The sequence below is a fragment of the Lichenostomus cassidix genome, chromosome 3 (assembly GCF_008360975.1).
Source record: "Lichenostomus cassidix isolate B80296 chromosome 3, HeHo_3.0, whole genome shotgun sequence".
In the NCBI taxonomy this organism is placed as follows: Eukaryota; Metazoa; Chordata; class Aves; order Passeriformes; family Meliphagidae; genus Lichenostomus; species Lichenostomus cassidix.
Window position 1 is genome coordinate 58,767,276 of NC_139483.1, and position 18,377 is coordinate 58,785,652.

The window sequence follows — 18,377 nt, forward strand, 5'->3', positions numbered from 1 at the left end:
AAAACCTGGGAGAGGTCCCTCCTTTCTATCACAATTTTTGCAAATGCCTTGCTGTGATACTTGCAGTTTTGACAAAGGCTCTAAGGGCTGCATCCAAGGGGATGGAGCAAGCAATGCCCATCCTGTAGGCTTGTGTGATTGAACGGTGATGTCACTCACAGTAAACAAGAAAAGGAAGCACTGGGAAGGATGTGAAACAAAAGATTTAGAAACTGAGCTAATGAACATCCAGCCTTTTCAGTCTGGTTTAATTTTATTTTGTATGAAAGGAGATAAGCTGGGAAGAGTTTACTCGAAGTTAAGACATAAAGGGGGAAAAAGGAACCAGAGGCATAGCTGTGTGGAATCTTCCAAAAAGGCAGCATCAGATGATCTTCTCAAGGATGTATTGAAGAAAAAGGACCAGTCTATGGAGAAAAAAAATCCCTAAAAAACACCTCCTTCATGATCAGGGGAGGTCTTATTTTAATAATTGAAGACACTAGATTATCTTTACTATGTCACTTTACTACTGACCATAGTGTGCACTTAGGGGCACTGTGCAAAGTAGCATTTAGTTGAAATGTTAGTGTATCAAGTGCCTGCACTGGCAGGTAAAACAAACAAAAAGGGTAGGTAGGGGAAAAGAACAGAACTAAATGTTACGATGGTGCAAAACCTTAAAACTCTTTCAGCTCTTTGTGGAAGAACCAGAAAAGCACAGAGGTGGCTCATGGTGAGCCCAGGGCTCCTTTTTGGTACAGTACAGTCAGCATCCTCATCTAACTTGCTTATAATGCATTAAATCAATACTGCTTGAACGAGTATATAAAATTACGCCTTTGCAAAAAATGTAAACAAATTGATCTATTACTCAAAAACTCATTATCCAACACATTTTCAACTCCATAAAAATAGATCCATGCTAGGAACAATTTAATCTCTCTGTTCTTTTTTTTTCCCCAGCTCATCATGTTAGAAGCTGACTGCTGATTGTACAGCAGTGTGTATAAACACAGTATTTAAAACTTTAGTGGAGTTTTTTATGATTTCATAAATAAAAATAATTGCACTATACCATTCAAAAACACTATCATGCCAGTCATGACACAGCAAGCTAATAAGACAGCTCATTAGCTATCTGCATTTCATGTAGATGATGATTACTTGACTACCATACAATAGCTGCAGGTAAACTTTTTCTTTAATAGCATCTTGAAGAGCTTTAACTGATCTGTATAAGATGCAAATCTAAGGTCTGATACTTTCATTTTTCACCTAATACTGTAGCTTTATTGAATGTATCTATGACACTCTAGAAGTTAGGCATTTTGTCTAAGCCAATTGTTCATGCATCGTCTATCAGCACTGGAAAACGGAGATACACAGACAGACATACACACATTTGAAACATCTCCTTCTCTGCCCTCTCTCCAATGGTGTTTTCCTCTAGGTTTAACACGAGTGAGATGTACAGTCATCTGACCCTATATTTACTGTATACAGCTACCAAAGTTGTTGATGGCTGCAGCTAACAAAACCAGAAATTTCTTCCATGACATTTGGAGACATCTGAGCTAAGCTCTGTAAAACACAAGCAGTTCTGTTTGTGGACACGCTCAGATCTGACTCCTTTCTCAACAGCACTAAGAAGTTGAATGACAATCTCATGATTAAGTACATTTATTAAATTCAGACTGGGTGTTACTGTCTTATGTCCTATGAAGGTTTATGAAACAAGAGAATTTAATGATCACTTTTATGAGAGCATGACACAAAAGGCTGTGAGAACACTACAGCCATGCAGGTTGTGTGATTGAATGAGGTATGGACACTTCCTCCCTCAGGCAGCTCAGCAATTTGAGTGTGCACCTAGGATACCTAAAGGGAGCTCTTAAAAAAAGATGGAGATAACAGGGAATGGTTTAAAACTAAAAGAGGGGAGATGTAGATTAGATGTTAGGAAGAAATTCTTTACTCAGAGGGTGGTGAGACACTGGAACAGGCTGCCCAGTGAAGTGGTAGATGCCCCAACCCCTTGAAGTGTTCATGACCAGATTGGATTGGGCTTTGAGCAACCCAGTCTGGTGGAAAGTGCCACAATCCCTACGGCAGGAGGATTGGAGTTAGATGATCTTTAAGGTCTCTTCCAACCTAAACCATTCCATGATTCTGTGATTCACATACTATCCATCGTCCACACATTTCTCATCTGGAAAGCACTTCAGCAACACCCACTTCCTGAGTTTATGTTAGCTTTTAGATAAGACACTGTAATGATCTTGGGAGCACAGTGTGGAGAATATGTCTAAATTCTTGCAGCATGGTGCCATAAACACCTAGGTGCAGAGCCCTGCTCCTTTTCTGATCTGATACACGTAGTTCTGGGCAGCCAAAGGTTCCTGAGCCCCAGAAAAAAAAATTGGATGGAATATTTTCAGCACTTCATACTGCCAGTTAGTAATATAAAAAGCTTTTTCCAATATATTTGCTGATTTGCAAAGCTGAGAAGCTCAGTTGATCTTGTTCTTTGCAACCTTAATGCCCTTTTTGGATACTAATAGACAAAACACATAATTAAGTTGCAACAGAAAATTCTCATGAAATGGGTAGAAGTCTGAAAAAGTTAATTGCAGTTAAGACTGCATTATAACTTTCTGAGATAAAGGATATTTCTTTAAATACCTGAGGTTTGGAAGTATTCTTAAAAACTCTTGCTGTGTATGAAAGATCATGATGTCTTTATCTAGTAATGCTTGAGAAAGGATTTTCCTCCTTCAAAATAAACTCAAGACCAATCCAAAATGATAAAATGAAGAAGTAAAAAGAAAAAGAAAACCCCTAAATTCTCAGCTATTCTGACAGAAATCCTTACTAAAACATCCTGAAGGACAGACAAAGCACAGAAAAATAGTTTTACGGAATACTTCCAGCTTTCCAAAAGACCAGTCATGAAATACAAACCTTTTCAGAGCCCTACTACAGAATGATGCCAAATATCATTAAGAGCTTCTCAGCAAAACAACAAACAAATCTCAAGTGCTCAAGTATCATCTGTTCGGAACACATGCAGAGGAATCGTGGAAAGGCTCATTAGCATAAAGCAACCAATAAAATTTATGCTGCAATAACTATATTGCTTTTAAATTATTCTATCTTTCACAAATTGCCTAAAACTCATGTAACATTAAATAACAAATCAATAAGTTCCATAGTGGAGCAAGTAAGGCACTGTAATACATTTATACCAACATAATATATGAGCATAAGACTTTTTGCAGCTCCCTTGTGGCTATATTGTACTTGAATTCTGCTCTAGCTTCATTAATGAGAATACCTTTATAACACACAGTCATTATCTTGAGTATTGCATTTTCTAGCACTTATTAATTTATTCATCACAAATTAGCAAGGGAGCAATTTCCGACTTTTAAAGAAAGATCAATTACCAAAAGTAGATAAGAATTTTTTAGCATAGCTTCCATGAGGCAATTCTCCCATAGCCATCTGCAAAAGGACACAGGGAGCCCAGAACAAAGCTCTGGCTTGCTGGAAAGGCAATTCTGTGTCCTGAGCTTGCTTACTTACTTGTTACTAGAAATAGGCAGGGGACAAGCACAAGGCTGACAGTCATCCGGGGAGCCTTGGACAATGCCGTAAAATCCCGGTGCACACCTCTCACAGTGCTGACCAGCAGTATTGTGCTGACAATTCTGCCAGGGAAGGAGACAGAATGAAAGCTGGGTTTGGTAATTACAAGAAAGCAGACAACATTTTGTTCCCAGCCTTAGGGATTCAAACTTACTTCAATACATAATTTCTCTCTTCCTCATATGATTCTCAGTGGGAATGCTTGCTTTAAGCATCTATCAAATGCCTGCTGAGTAATATATGGGCTTAAAAGAAGAAAGAACACAGGTTTGTAGCTACCCAGATGTATCCTACAGAACTTCTTATCCCATTCATCCTTTCTTCCCTCCTTTGTTCCAGCCATTGGAGAAGAAGAAATAATTAAAATTCAGTCTTACTGTATCAGGTCATGTGTAAGAGTGGAATTGTGTTTGTCACTGCATGACCCATGGTACATTGCTTCTTTGTTTTGCAGGTGTCTAGTTTTTCTTTTTCCACAAATTCTAATTTGGGGTGAAAAAGTACTGCATAATCTGAACTCTAGAGAATCAGAACAGAAAACTTCAAAAGTTTGTTTTATGACTCTCTCTGAACTCTGACACTTAAGCTACTTGGGTAAAATAGGATTAAAATATCATCCTCTGTTTTTTCAGATTAGTAGCAAAATTTAGGAATTTTACATTAAGATCAACCTGGTGCACAAGTTCAGAAGTGTAATACCTGACAAATTGATGTTTCAGAGTCACACATAGTGCTGTGTCCATGACACTGACATACAACACAGCTGCCTAAGGTCTGAGCAGGTGTCCTTCCCACAGGTGGAGATGGAAGCCTGTAAAATCCTGGAGCGCATGACTGCAGTAAAAAAGATGCAGAAGAAAACAGATCATTACAGAGTGGACTGTGTATGGGGAGCATTGCAAGCTCATCTTTCCAATCACCAATTTTTACAAGTTGTGAAAAGACTCTGACAGGCTTCCAGCTGTGTTACAAACAATATGCAGTACTTTACAGATAACAAGAGCCAGCCCTAATTGGAAACACAGCTGAAAAATCCCTGGAGCACTGCACTGGCATCAGGCTTTTATACTACAGCTTGAGAGATCTTTCATTGAGATGCAGAACACCCTTCTGTTCTCACTGTGCATCATGTATCATTCCTTTCATTACTTAAGAAAACTGTTTGTTTTCAAAATAATTTTTTTGCATGGACAGTGGAGAGCAAGCATGATGATTCTTTTTCCTTCATCCTTGCTATGTTTTTCAGGTTCGACAAGCTATTATATGCCTACAGACTACCTGATGGATAACAAGCAGAAGTCGAATAATGAACAAGAAAATGGCTGTGTGGGGCTGCATTATTTATAGCTATATAATTTAAAGACCATAAGAGTATAGAATTCAAAATGTCTCTTCCAAAATCTCCATGTCTTGAGATTATCAGCCCCAAACCAAGTTTGTTCATCACTAAGTCTGCTCTACTGCAGCTTGGCAATAAAATTCTGGGAATAGCCCAGAAATTGCCAGCAAAGCTGACACATGCAAAATCAAACACTTGATCCTTATTTCAGGCTTATTACACAATTCTGTGGGAGTCCTGACACAGTTCTCAGAAAGCACACAGCTACGGCAGCATACAAACACAAACAGGAACATTTTGACAGCTGAGACCACTAGGGGTAAGTGCCTACAGAGAAGTCACTCGTCCCATGTATAAATCCCACCACCTAGTGGTGCCAGCAGCCTGTGAAGGCTGTCTGATGAGGTCATTTCCCACGGTTGACCACACTTTCCTGCTTTTTGGAAAGAATAGGAGTAGTACACTTTTCACAGCAACAAAATGGATGCAAAAAAACCCCCCAGCAAACCAAACAAAAAAAAAAAAAAAAGCCAGAAGAGAATCTGGAGTAAGTAATTTTTGTGACCAAAAGCAGTATTCTTCAGTGAAGTACTAGCTGACACGCTAGATTTATTCACATACCACCACTTTGACAGTTTTATAATCATTGGCAAAACCTCCAGGAGAATAAGTTATGGAAAAAGCATATACAATTATTTTCTTTAGAATCACTAAGAAATTAATCTTAACTCATTTCTGCTTTTTCCCCTTTTATTTTGACTTAGACTACATTAAGTTCTCTGAAGCATAGAAACAGTCTATCTTCTTTTTCATGGTTTGTGAAGAATTCTAACCTAAATAAATAATCTCAAATGAAAGTAATTCTGTTTCTTACTAAAATATCCTTTTTTCCTCCCCCTCTCTATCCCTGCAAGTGTATTTGTCTAAACAAGGTACAAAACACAGCTTTACATATTCTGAGTGACTTCAGAATCAAATTATAAATATATGGTACATCCTCAAATGAAACTAATATCTGGGATGTTTTTTCTGATATGCCATTGACAGTCTTATCACCTATTTTGATCGAAGCACTTCTGAGATGAAATAAGACACAGACAAAAGATAAAATAGACTATATTTTAAATTGCTAGTTTTGAAATTTTTCAGAAACAGCCATTAGGGAAATTCTTACCACTGCTTTTGCAGCCTACTACTGGACGTGAAAATAAAAAAAAAGGGGGGGGGATATAAATGTTACTTCTAGTAAAAACTGCTGTGCACAGTCTTCACAATGCTATTATATGGATAAAGCATGAAACAGATACATACACCCTGTTAGCATCTGTTTAAAAAATGCCAGGGTGTCAGATGTTTTTTCCTGCTAAAATTAAATAAAACTTCACAGAATGTACCATAACCTTCACTGAGCACACTAAAACTAAACTAAGTTATGAGCATGTGAAGATCACACAATTAAGAATGAAGTATGCAGGTTGCAATTGAGACATTTATTCAGCCCCTGGTGGGTGTGAATTAAAATAAAGTTCTAATTACATTAGAATACATTTTTCTTTGAAAATTCAATTTGCTACAGTAATTTAAAAAGAAAATCTGCACTTCTAAGCAAATGTTGGAGTCCATTAATTTCTCATGTATTTACAAAAATTCAGGTGTATTCTGACTGAAATAGTGTACAAAGAAATAGTGTGCAAAGAAAATTACTTCATTCACTTCCTTGCACACATTTCCTATGAACTCAGTGCTCCTGTTGACTCATTTGCTGCATAACACAATCATGTATAAAAGGGAGCAGAGTTCTCATAGATAATAAGGTATCTTTCCCTTCATTTACATACTCCAACTTTTCTCCCATTGCTAGTTTTGGGGAAACCCTTACAAGATCCTGCTTAGGAGGTTTGAGGCATTTGCAGAATACTTAAGGTGTTCCCTGCTACTTCCACCTAGCAATTGCAGCCAGTGAATTTAGCATTGCTAGTGCTGATTAAAAATGAAAACATGGTGTTTTGCACAGTGAAAGACTAGCAGTCTCATCATCAAGAGCACAGTCAGTCAAAAATATTAACTTCTATACTGCAGTCAATGTGTTATATCTTAAAAACTTTCTCTGGTACCTATCAGGAAATCCATTTTACAAAAAATATATACAACTCAGCTGATTCTCTAGAACACTTGGGTACTTTTGAAATGTGCAATCTTCAGCATGAAATTATAAGTAAAACAATAAGTATAGTGCATGTATAAGGAGCACCCCGCTCACTGGTGTTTCTCCTGGTGTTCAGGGAGTTAGAATTTTACTATTACAACAGTATTATACCCCTATTTGTTCAAAAAGACTTGATCTGGTAGCATCAGTCACACACTTCAGCCTCAGAGATGCTGTCCCAGTAAAGCTCACTTTCTTGTATTCTAAGTATTTGCATCATTACCATGATTTCAGTGGCATATTTGCCTATGGCAATAAAAGGGCTGAAATTCCCTGTGAGAGAAATACCTGTGATAGAAACAAGTAATTAAATTAAGTGAGAGTTGTTGCCAGTTAAATGAATAGACACTCAATTACTTTTCACACCTTGCCAATGAATGGACCAGAGAAGGCACAAAGACCTTTCCTGGGAGTTAGGTTAGTACTGTACCTCACAGGACAGACCGGAATAACCCGGTGGGCAGTCACAGTGCTCTATCAAGGAAGCCTGAGGAGCCATCCCAGACACAGAGCCAGCCTCAGCAACTTCCAGTGAGATCTCAGAAATCCTGAAAAAAAGGAGCAAACACCTCTAATGAGATTAGTCAAGCATTAACTCAAATCCAGTTACTTTGCAGTTAGCTGCCATGGGAGAAAACAGTCTCATTTGGCTGTTTGTAGCATTCTTGATCTACAGGGGACAAAAAACACTGGCTTTTGCATCTCCCAAGGAAACTAAGAAGTTAACACCACCTCTGGTCTCATTTTCTAGTTCTAGGCAACAGTATAACTAAATCTCCAGCTTGATTTAATCTCTTTCTTTAGACTCTTTTTGACCAAACTAACAAAAGTTAACATACAAAAATTCGTATCTGATTCTTCATTTGGAAGGATTTACTAGGAAATTGAAGTCACAGACTACCTAAATGCAGTTCTAATTCATGACTCTCAGGGGTATGGCAGTAAAATTGTTCTCTTAATGAGCTTTTAATGAGGCAACTATTAAAAAAATAAAATAAAATCTATTCTCAGCAACTAAAGCAACCTAGCAAGCTCTAGAACAGACTGCAAAGACATTGGACTTTTGACTTTTGAGCAAGAGTTTTAAGTTCAGCAGCCAGGTATAATTTTGTTTTTTTAGGATTATTTAGACATATAAACAAACAATTTAAAGCAAACATGAAATCCTACTACAAAAGCAACTGCTAATATCAGAAAGGGACACATTCCTAACATTTTAACTTCCCAAACATTTGTTTAATTGTATTAATAATTATAATATCCTTGCCTCCCAACCACTCCTTGCCTTTCCAACATGAATGCTGACCTACTAAATACGGTTGAGTACATCACAGACAAAGATAACATATATAACATCTAATGAAATACACTTAATCCTAGTGTTCTACAATTCTGTACTTTAAGTTTACTTCTTTAAATGGGGATTTGTTAGATTTCTTAAATGAATGCTGTGATCTGGAACACCTTTTGCCTCAGAGAAACAAAAAGTGCAGAATAGGGTAAATTTTAATGCTTCAAATATAATGGCAACCTAAGATAAAATGTCAAAGATGTTCTGACTAATTGGCTGAATAAATGTCAATAATGTGGGTAGAGCCTATTCAGTGTCTGAGCACAGTGCTAATGGAGAGGAGCTCACAGAGCTGCTCACCTCCTCCTCATGATCAGAGCCTGTTCATCAACTCCCAGACCTTGATTCCTGAGGGACTGAGTGACACTCTTCTGCTCATTGGCATACAGGCACCAATGTCAGGATGAATGGAGAAAAAGCAAATGCCCACTACTGAACTAGATGAGAGTTTTGTGACTGAGCTTACATGACCAGAACCACACCTCTTGATAACCTTGCATCACTATAAAAATTCCCAAATCAATCTAGTAACCCTGTGCTCTCTTCCTATTACCTGAAGAAAGGGGTTCAGTCAGCTAGGGAAATTGAACAAAAAAAAAACCCAAGCAAACAAAGCCAGGTCAGAACAGCAGACTGAAAATAAAGAGGCAAAACCATTCAGGTGTGATATGTCAATGTAAGGTTACATTACAATCTCTGTACATTTAAATGGGAAAAGAAAATGAAATCTTCCTCTCCATCATCCTCAAGAGTGAGGGCACAGTTGAAAAACTGTTTACTGTCACAAAGCTGTATTTAGATAACACTGCTTTCTAGGGCCACAAAGCTACCTATTGTTTGTGTGAAAATGTTACTTAAGGAAGGTCAGGGTTGGTTGATTTTTGGAAACTGTCTATTAGGCAGCAGTCAAACAACTGCTACCTGATCACAGCTGGGAATATTGAAATAATTCGCAGTGAAATTGAAAGCATACTTCAATTCAAGGAATTTATTATCACAGCCCTGTTGCAAAACAAAATCTAATAAAAGCAATGTTTCCATTTAGAGTGTTGAATGTGAAAATGAGGGCAACAAAATGAGCAATTCAGGAGAAAAATGTTTGTGTTTGGATTCTTAGCAGAAACCTCTAAATCACTAATAATGCTGCAGCTTTGAAGCAGAAACAACATTAGCATTGCTACTAACCTGTTCAGCTAATAGAATGCTAACACCCGAATGAAGCTATTTTTATGTTCCCAACTGCTGCTGCTACTTTGACTTGATTTTAAAGTGTTTTTCCTGTAGTTTATCACTTACCTGCAGCTTTTAAACTATGCAATTGAAATTAAAGCACTATTAAAACCTAAAAAAAAGTAAAACTACTTCATATATATCTTTTCCTCCTCCCATCTGCAGATTGTTTTGCTCTATATATCTTTTCCTACTATGCACAATCAGGTGGAAAGAGAAGCTTTACTAGTTTAGAACAGGGCCCTTACTTGGAAAGCACTACACACTCTATTTAAACAAATGTTTTACTGTAAGTCACTTAATTCAAACATATGTTTAAATTTGAGTACAAATATTGTTCTTTAGAGGGTTGCAGCTTATTTTTAATAAAAGCCTTCAATTCTTGTGCAAGGTAATATTCCACTAACCTTTAAAAACATTTCTGGGGATTTATTTTGTAGTCTTATGCCAAACTTCCACTGAGATCATTCAAGGTATTAACTTGAAAAAAATAATGTATTCTTGCTATATTCTACTTAAAGTCTCAGATACCATGTGATAAATGTAAACTTTTTAACTAGACAGCTCATAAAAATCCATTGTAACATAATCGCCTCCAAAATCAAATACAGAATTATATGCAAGGTTATGACTTCAGATGGAGAGTTACCAGAAAGACCAGATGAACGGTTTGCTAAGTTCTGCTGTCATAAAATGTCACATTCTGAAATACCATGCTGTAAAAATATATTCTGATTCTTTAAGTGACACCTTGCAAACCTGCCTTGGAAATGAAAAGTCTCACCCTCTTCTGCCTGCCTCATTACTGGGCAGCTTTGATAAAATAGTTGTGTGTTACAGTGTAGGTCTAGTGCAGCCACAGCAGTCACACACACACCAGAACAAAATCAGCTTTGCTTTCATAACTTTCCTTTTGATGCTCAAGCTGAGACAGTACTCAATTTTTGCTTCTACAGCTGAGCTAAGATCTCTACTGCTTAGAGGGAAGAGAGAAACATACATGAAACATGAATATGCTTCTCAAATTTTCCACATTGCATTGGAGTTACCTTCATAACTCTTTTCCTGGGAATCCCCTATGCTTGTAATACAATATCCTAAATGGAGTATGCCAAAAATAAATGAAAGCAATGCTAAACACTTACGGCATCTGCTACTAATATTTAGCATCTAGCCAGTGCAAGCTGCATGAATTTACATTTTCTGTAAATTATATACTTTAAAGAGAAACAACAGCAGCAATAACCACTGTTTTTTGTCACACAATGCCGTGACATTGCATGGTATCTGCCCCTACCTTCAAACTCCAAAGGCAAGGCTCTTAAAGACCTATTTGTACCCTAAAAATCTAGAGATAATTTTAGCCTACCACTTTTATGAGAGAATCATAAAAAAGACCTCTGGAGACCTTTGGAGTTTATCTCTGATTATTCCCATGTCCTTGCCAATAAATTTTGAATGCAAAGGATATTGTGAATTAATTAGTAAAAACTTCTCGCAATTGTCTATGTAATCTATACTAGAACTTCTTTACCCCCAGCAGTTTAACTTTCATGTCTAATGTCAACCTTTTCTGCTGAAGCTTAAGCTAAATTTTGTTTTTGACTTACCTATCATGGCAACATAGAACACATTCTTTCCTTTTTCTCTGTGACAAAATTTTGAGCATCTTAAGGCAACTGCTAGTTTCTAAACATATTTATTTCTTTACATCTTCTTGCACATGTCATATTTTCTAACCTGCAATGAGGTTCACTGATATCCTCTGAGCACTTTTATACCTTTTTTTGTGAATTCTATTAACCAGAACTTGATGCTTAGGCTTTACTAGTGTTGGGTGGAAGAAAAAGAGGTTGTTTCTTTCACATTGCAGGCCATATCTATTTATACATGCAGATAAAGAATTAGCATTTCTCAACAAGAATATTGTTATTGAATCATGTTCACCTGGTGATATGTTGTAAACAACAGACTCCTCTTTGAAGAATAGGTAACTAAGCAGGTGTTCCTTGTTGGTTCAACTGACTGCTACTTTTAGTGTAAAATCTTACAGTTGACCTTTAGATTGCAGCAAACTTTGGTACTGTTCCTGTCATGTTGGTGCCTGATGTCCACTTCAAATTTAGTGTTATCTTTACTTCCTTGCATAACTTATTAATTAATAGATGGAACAGAAATTGTTGTATCTGACCCTAATATATTCAATTTCCCACTTGCAGGAGAAAATTCCTTCATATGCTAATATTTATATTTAATTACAGCATCATGCTTTCATAAAATAGACCTTTATTCAAAAAATACACTAGGTTTGTTTCAGAATGTGTGTGGCTACATGTGTTTTCTCTTTTAGAATCTTGAAAAGAGAGATTCTACTTGGCTAGTATAATTTGAATCTTCTAGTGCATAAAACTTCCCTCTCCTGTGTCTTCCTCTGCGCCGAATGCTAATTCCTTCTGCTCCTTCTTCTCAGCAATGGCTTATAGCTGGTGTCATGAATACCAATTCTGTTGGGAATAGCTGGGTTATCTGTGACTACTGCATTTTTTCAGATCCCTGCATGAAAGAGTTACCTGCTCTGCCTCATGATATTGCCATGAGTCGCCTTGATAAGGATGTAATGAACATCATACAACACATTCATGAAGTCTTCCCGGGATACAGTTCTACTTGGTCTTGAGTCATCTCCATAATGTTTCCAGGTGAAATCTGCCTGAGACATCGTCCTGTTGGGCCCTGGGTTACCATGATAATATTCCCAGGGCACAGTGTTTCTGGGTCTTCGGTCATCACCATAGTACTCCCATTCATGCTGAAAGACAGGAAAACGAAAGACAGATTATTAACAATATTCTAAAGAACCGTATGCTTAAGTTTTGGGCTAAAAAAAGCAGATGGAAACATTACCTCTGTCATCTCTATCTCATGCCTGGTCAACTGCCCAATCAGAGGGGCAGCCATGTGCCGGACAATAATTCTCGTATTTGTGGGAGGCCCACCTCTGATGATGACTTGTGGGTAGTAGGTAGTATAACCTGTCTCTTCTCGTGCTTCAAAGTAGATGGCATATTTCAGTTTCCCTCCATAAGCAGTCAGCTGACAAAGCACAAAAAAAAACCCATTTTCAGTTAGCTAAAAAAAAATTCCTGGGAAGGAGCTAGATGTGCTCAGCACTGATGAATGCATTCATGGTAGAAAATAGCAATACATGCTTGTGGAACTATATGGGGACAAGGGCTGTGTTCAAAAACACCGATTAACAATTTGTTACAGTATTACAGTAAAACCAATGTGTTATCTATTTCTTTATATGTGCCTTGGTGTTCCCCCAAACCAAGAAATATCAAAGTGCGAAATAAATCTTCATAGAGGTGCATAACAACATCCAAAAGGAGTGTTATATATTTCAATCATTTTCTCCCATGTAATATACAAATGTCATGTATTTTTTGTTTAAAAATTAGAGAAACAAAAAATTGCAAGAGCGTTGTATTAAATTCGTGCAGCTTAATTTTTCAAATAACATTTTTATAAGAAAATTTATCCAGTAGAAGAATATAACATAGATATTCACAGATATTAACTTGTAAAACAGTTTGTGTTACTTTATGAATTTCCATAATAACAAAGCATAATTTTTAATAATTGAATAGCATTTATTTTCTTTTGAAGTAACTTGCACTGTGTGAAGACATGCTTATTGGGAGGGATAAAATGTGCTTTAAAATAGTAATATAAGACAAAAAAAAAAAAAACCAAAAAACAAACATGTCACTATTCAGTGGAATTTTAGGTTTACCTTTCGTCCCTCAAACTGCTCTGGAAGTCTCCAGTAAACAGGTTCTGACCGAAGATCCTGCATCACCTGGTCTATATTTGCTACTATTTCAGGAGGCTGGAATGCAATCCCCGAAAGAGTGCTACGCTGAAGATTTTCATCCACTAGTGGCAGAATCATTTGCTCTGGCTTCAAGGTCACCTAAGCATATTCAAAAAATTCAAGAAGAAAATTAACTCTATTTTTCCCCATGAAGTGTTAGTCTTTAAATTCTAGCTCTTAAAAAAATTACTTCTAGGTAATTTCATTTCACATCATGAGCAATTTGTCTCAAAGCAGTCTTGCTACTCCAGGTATGAACAGTGCTGATAATTACTTTCCCCTTGAGCCTTTTGCACCTTGTCCTCATGTTAACAAAGAATGTAGCAGCACTGGTTAAAATACTTTAATCAGCAAGTGATTCCACGAATTTTATCAAAGTGATTTTCCTAGTGCTATTTTAGTCTCAGGCCTCTTTTGTTCAGATTGTGAGAAATGTATCTCACGAAGAAGCAGAGTTCTCTCCACCACTTATTATACATCACCAGAGCTGTGGAACACAGTGCCCAATCCCTTGATATTTCTATGCAATATTCAAGCTAGATATCTCCAGGCAATATGCAGAGAGTGAGGCCTCAGAGAGGGCTTCTGTAACTCTAAATTCAGCTTTACTAAAAAAATACAAGGATACCATTTATATGCTTGCAATTTTCTTAGACTGGTTTACAAAGTCTCATTAGCATTATACTGAAATCATTATTTTGATCAAAAACTGTAGTGAGAGTCTTAGTAATTCTGTGCCAATGGAAGTATCTCAGGGAATGTGTGAACAGATGCAAAGAGCTGGTATCAGTACTGCTTTCTCCAAAAGAATGCAGAAGACAAAACAAATGCAGGTAGCAGTCATCCCTTCAACAAAGTGGTCATGAGATGGGAGTCAGGTAATGAGCCCTGTACTGTATCCAGGTATTTCTACTTACAGCAGCATGTATGGACTGATCAGACATGGAAACACTCCTAACATTGCCAACCCTGAGTGAGATTTACTGATTTTATATCCTAACTGTATTCTACTGTTTAATACTTGAGATATCAAGGAAAGGATCAACACATTTGAATTTCAGATAGTTCATCAGCCATGCCTTATTGTCATACACGACAGATTTGCTTGTTTAAACAAGTCTACTGTCATTTGAAGCACCTGAGAGTATCTGAAATAGCCACTAGCAGCGGGCAGAACGTCTCACTGAGTTTACAGTTCTCTATCAATTCTGAAAGAGATCAGAGTACCAAATACTAGATGAGACATGGACACACACTTCTTTACATATGAGCATAAACACAAAAGGAAATTAATAATGAGAAACAAAATAATCAGGAGGTTTAAACTGTTTCTGCTTTGTGCTGCCATAAAGGTCAAAGCACAATTATCCAGAACTGTTGCTGTTACAGAACTTGATTAAATTTTATAACTTGTCAGCCTTCTACAGCCTTTCATCTCCAGTCTCACAGCATATGATGGGCAAAACTGAAATAATGAGAAAAACTGGGTCAGATCATAATAAATCACTTCATCCACTGCAAAGGGAAAGAGGTGCTACGGGATTGAACAATGAAGGGGGGAATAAGTGCTATCCATATTATATTAAGCAAGAGAGATAAACTCGATTTCAGCCTGAAGTATCCTTATCTAACTGAGGCTTGTACATGACGAATCTGGGGCTTTGGCTGATTTGTATTAGGCAGACATTCCTTCTATGGTTGGCATTCTTTTGAGCAGAGATATCACTTACTATCACGGGGATAGAACTGGTCATTTTCCATTAGAAATCTCTCCTCCAGAAGGCAACTGAGGAGCTGGCACAACAGCAGTCTCAGTGTGTGTTTTGTGCTTGTTGTACAGATGAAATGGAGACATCCAGTCTGCCTTATTTATCAGTCCAGCATAGGTCTCAAGGCCCTCTTCCACAAACAGGTGTAAAAACTCCTTGTTTTCTCTGATGGATTATACCTTTCCATGCTTGAATTTAAAAATAGCTTCAATAAGCTATTTTTTAAAAATAAAGGAAAACCCTACGAAAACAACAAAACCAACAAGGAAAATAAACATTAACTGAACTACTGGGAATTTATGCTGGACAACAAGCATCTGTGACCCTTGAATACACCTGGGTAAACTGTGTATCATGTACAAGGGATTATGTTGCAATGCATTGGACCGCATAATTTCCCCACATGACTAACTTGCCCTTTCTTGGGGGTTTAATAGCTTTACTTTGGCTGGATGTCAGCTATCCTATCACTCATTTTCTTATCTACTTATTTCCTTTTAATGTCTTGACCCTGATTGTCTAATGGAACATATCGCTCTCACCACTCCTCAAAGCACAAGCAGGAAAGTGATTGCTTAAATGTTTGGCCATTTTCTAGCTACCTCTCAGTGCCTGACTAAAAGATGCCAGCAGGAAACAACATTATCGCATTACATGGCTCAGCAGTTTCCTACTCACCCACACGCGGATCAGCCCCCTTGCCTCGCTGCACTGTGTAGTCAGGCCAAAGCAATAGCAACTGCTGCAGCCAAGTGGGTTTCTGGCAGAGAGACCAAATGTACCAGACTTGCACCTGTCACAGTGGACACCTTCCACATTAACCTGGAATAGAGAAGATATTTTAAAAGGGAAAAAAAAACCAACCCAAAAATAAAGGCAGAATAAAATCCCGAGTTTTATTTGAAGGTAGCGATAGAAAGAGAAAATCATACTGTAACGATAATAACAGGGTGCTGAAAGAAATAATAATGAGCGTTAGGAAATATTCAAGGAACTCTCCAGCTTCTTATCACGTGTGTATGCAAACATATGTAATTAATGTAATTAAGGCATTTGCATTTGTATCCACTGAGTAGCTCTGAGCAATAAATGCTGGCTTCACACCGAAAGTTGTAAGCACAGAAAAATTAAATGGCACTTTAGGCATGACATGCTCAATAACTGATTGATAAGATAAGAAAAATAAGTTCTTCTGAAATTGCCCATGTTAATCAAGCCTTCTGTTTAATAGGAATTATCATTGACATGTTCAGATATTTAAGGTACAGCACTAAATGTTCTTGCTGAGAAACGTATTTTAATGGAAATTCTGGAGAGAAAAGCTTTCCCCTCTTCATGATTGTTTTCCACATCATTGAACAGTATTAACAAGGCTGAAATGTTTCACTGTTGTACTGTCAATGCTTTTATTTTCATTTTTCAATTAGTCCAAGTAAAAAGCTATTCCAGATAGGGCAGATACACAGTAATTTATGCAGAGCATTTTAAAACCATTTTCATACTGAGACCAAGGTATTAAAAAGAAAAAAAAACCACCAATATGAAAGCACTGGCTGGCTTTTTCTCCCCAAACACAATTTTTTTCTCTTGAGACTAGTGTGAAGAAGCCAATCCAAAAAACAAATTCAACTTTTCAAAGCTTATACAAAAAAGCAACATTATCCCTGAGGATTTACCAGTTTTAACCCTCATTTCCACATGTAACTCTATCAACAAATGTGCCTACACTGTATTTAGCTTAGATTTTGCTGCTTTTTGTCAGGGCTGACAATGGGGCTCCTGAGCCTTTGAAAGCTCATTTCTACAGCTGTAACAGCAGGTTTAAATGGGAATGATTACCATTTTGTGAAAATCTAGTTTCTTCAATATATAACTCTTTCAAAAAAGTTACACAAAAGGTTAACCAACCCTAGATTTAAATTTAATCTTAGATTTAAATTCTGTGGGGGGAAAAAAGCTTACTTAATTCAGTATTATTTGTCCATTTTCCCTCTTAATTGGTGATTTTGACTTGCTTTGAATTCTGTTTCATGTCAATTGCGCTTCTTTATCGTTTATCATCAGCTAAATATACACTTTTCGTTTGCACTCAGAGAAACATAGAAGCACCTATATTATTAGACTTAATAGCATTAACAAAGAAACACTTCTATTTTAAAATGCCATCAACCCCCACTCTTTCTACTTAGTGCTTACAAGAGCTGCAAGAAAGACAATGACCCAGAGAAGTCGCGGAGTCTCCTTTTCAGGAGATAGCAGTCCAGACACAATCCTGAGTCATGTGCTTGAGGCGATCCTGCTTGAGCAGTTGGGTTGGATTAGATGACCTCCAGTGGTCCCTTCCAGCCTGACCCATTCTGTGATTCTGTGACCTACTGGACCTAATCCAGAAATGGGGCACCAAGATGGTTAGAGGGGCTGCTGCTTATCATGTGTCAAAAGAGGCTGAAAGAATTGAGATACTTCAATTTCTCCATTTCAGAGGCTGACACATGGCAAATAGCACTGACTTTCATTCAGACAGTCCATGTGGTCAACTCACTTTAGTTTTCTTTTGGTGTCATCGTCAAATCAATCAGTATTTGGGAAATAGAACATGATGTTTTCTGTTCAAATATACCAGAAAAATGGGAGGGGGGTCAAGCAGTTTGTACAAAGAGGGTGTGAAATCTCTCCCCATCCTTGGCAGTACTGCCTCAGCAATGTATTTCACACAAGGCGCTGCACTCGATGACCTCCATAGATCACTTCCAACCTAATTTTTTCTACAGTTCTGAGTATTGAAACTCACAATTAAGTGACTGGTGCCCATTTAACAAAATAATTACCTGGCAATTGAATAATTTAAATTCATCCTTCCATTTTACTAGCTCTTTGTGTCAATACAGACCTAAAGAAGAAGAATGAATCTAAATCACAGAAAGAATCTCTAGGGCTCACTTTTATAAACCTCCTCCTAGAAGCAAGACTATCAC

The 18,377-nt window shown here is 37.3% G+C and overlaps 1 protein-coding gene across 7 annotated transcripts in view; it reads right to left on the reverse strand.

Annotated features, from left to right (window-relative positions):
• LAMA2 (laminin subunit alpha 2) overlaps positions 1-18,377 on the reverse strand; it is a 342,287-nt gene that overhangs the window by 93,567 nt on the left and 230,343 nt on the right. For all 7 annotated transcript variants that reach the window (XM_085055980.1, XM_085055978.1, XM_085055977.1 and 4 more), the window contains 7 exons: positions 16,081-16,224; positions 13,553-13,732; positions 12,661-12,849; positions 12,327-12,565; positions 7,606-7,723; positions 4,330-4,464; positions 3,568-3,692 (listed from right to left, as the gene is read on the reverse strand). In XM_085055980.1, coding sequence (XP_084912106.1) covers positions 3,568-3,692; positions 4,330-4,464; positions 7,606-7,723; positions 12,327-12,565; positions 12,661-12,849; positions 13,553-13,732; positions 16,081-16,224 — 1,130 coding nt within the window. The remainder of the gene's footprint in view (positions 1-3,567; positions 3,693-4,329; positions 4,465-7,605; positions 7,724-12,326; positions 12,566-12,660; positions 12,850-13,552; positions 13,733-16,080; positions 16,225-18,377) is intronic.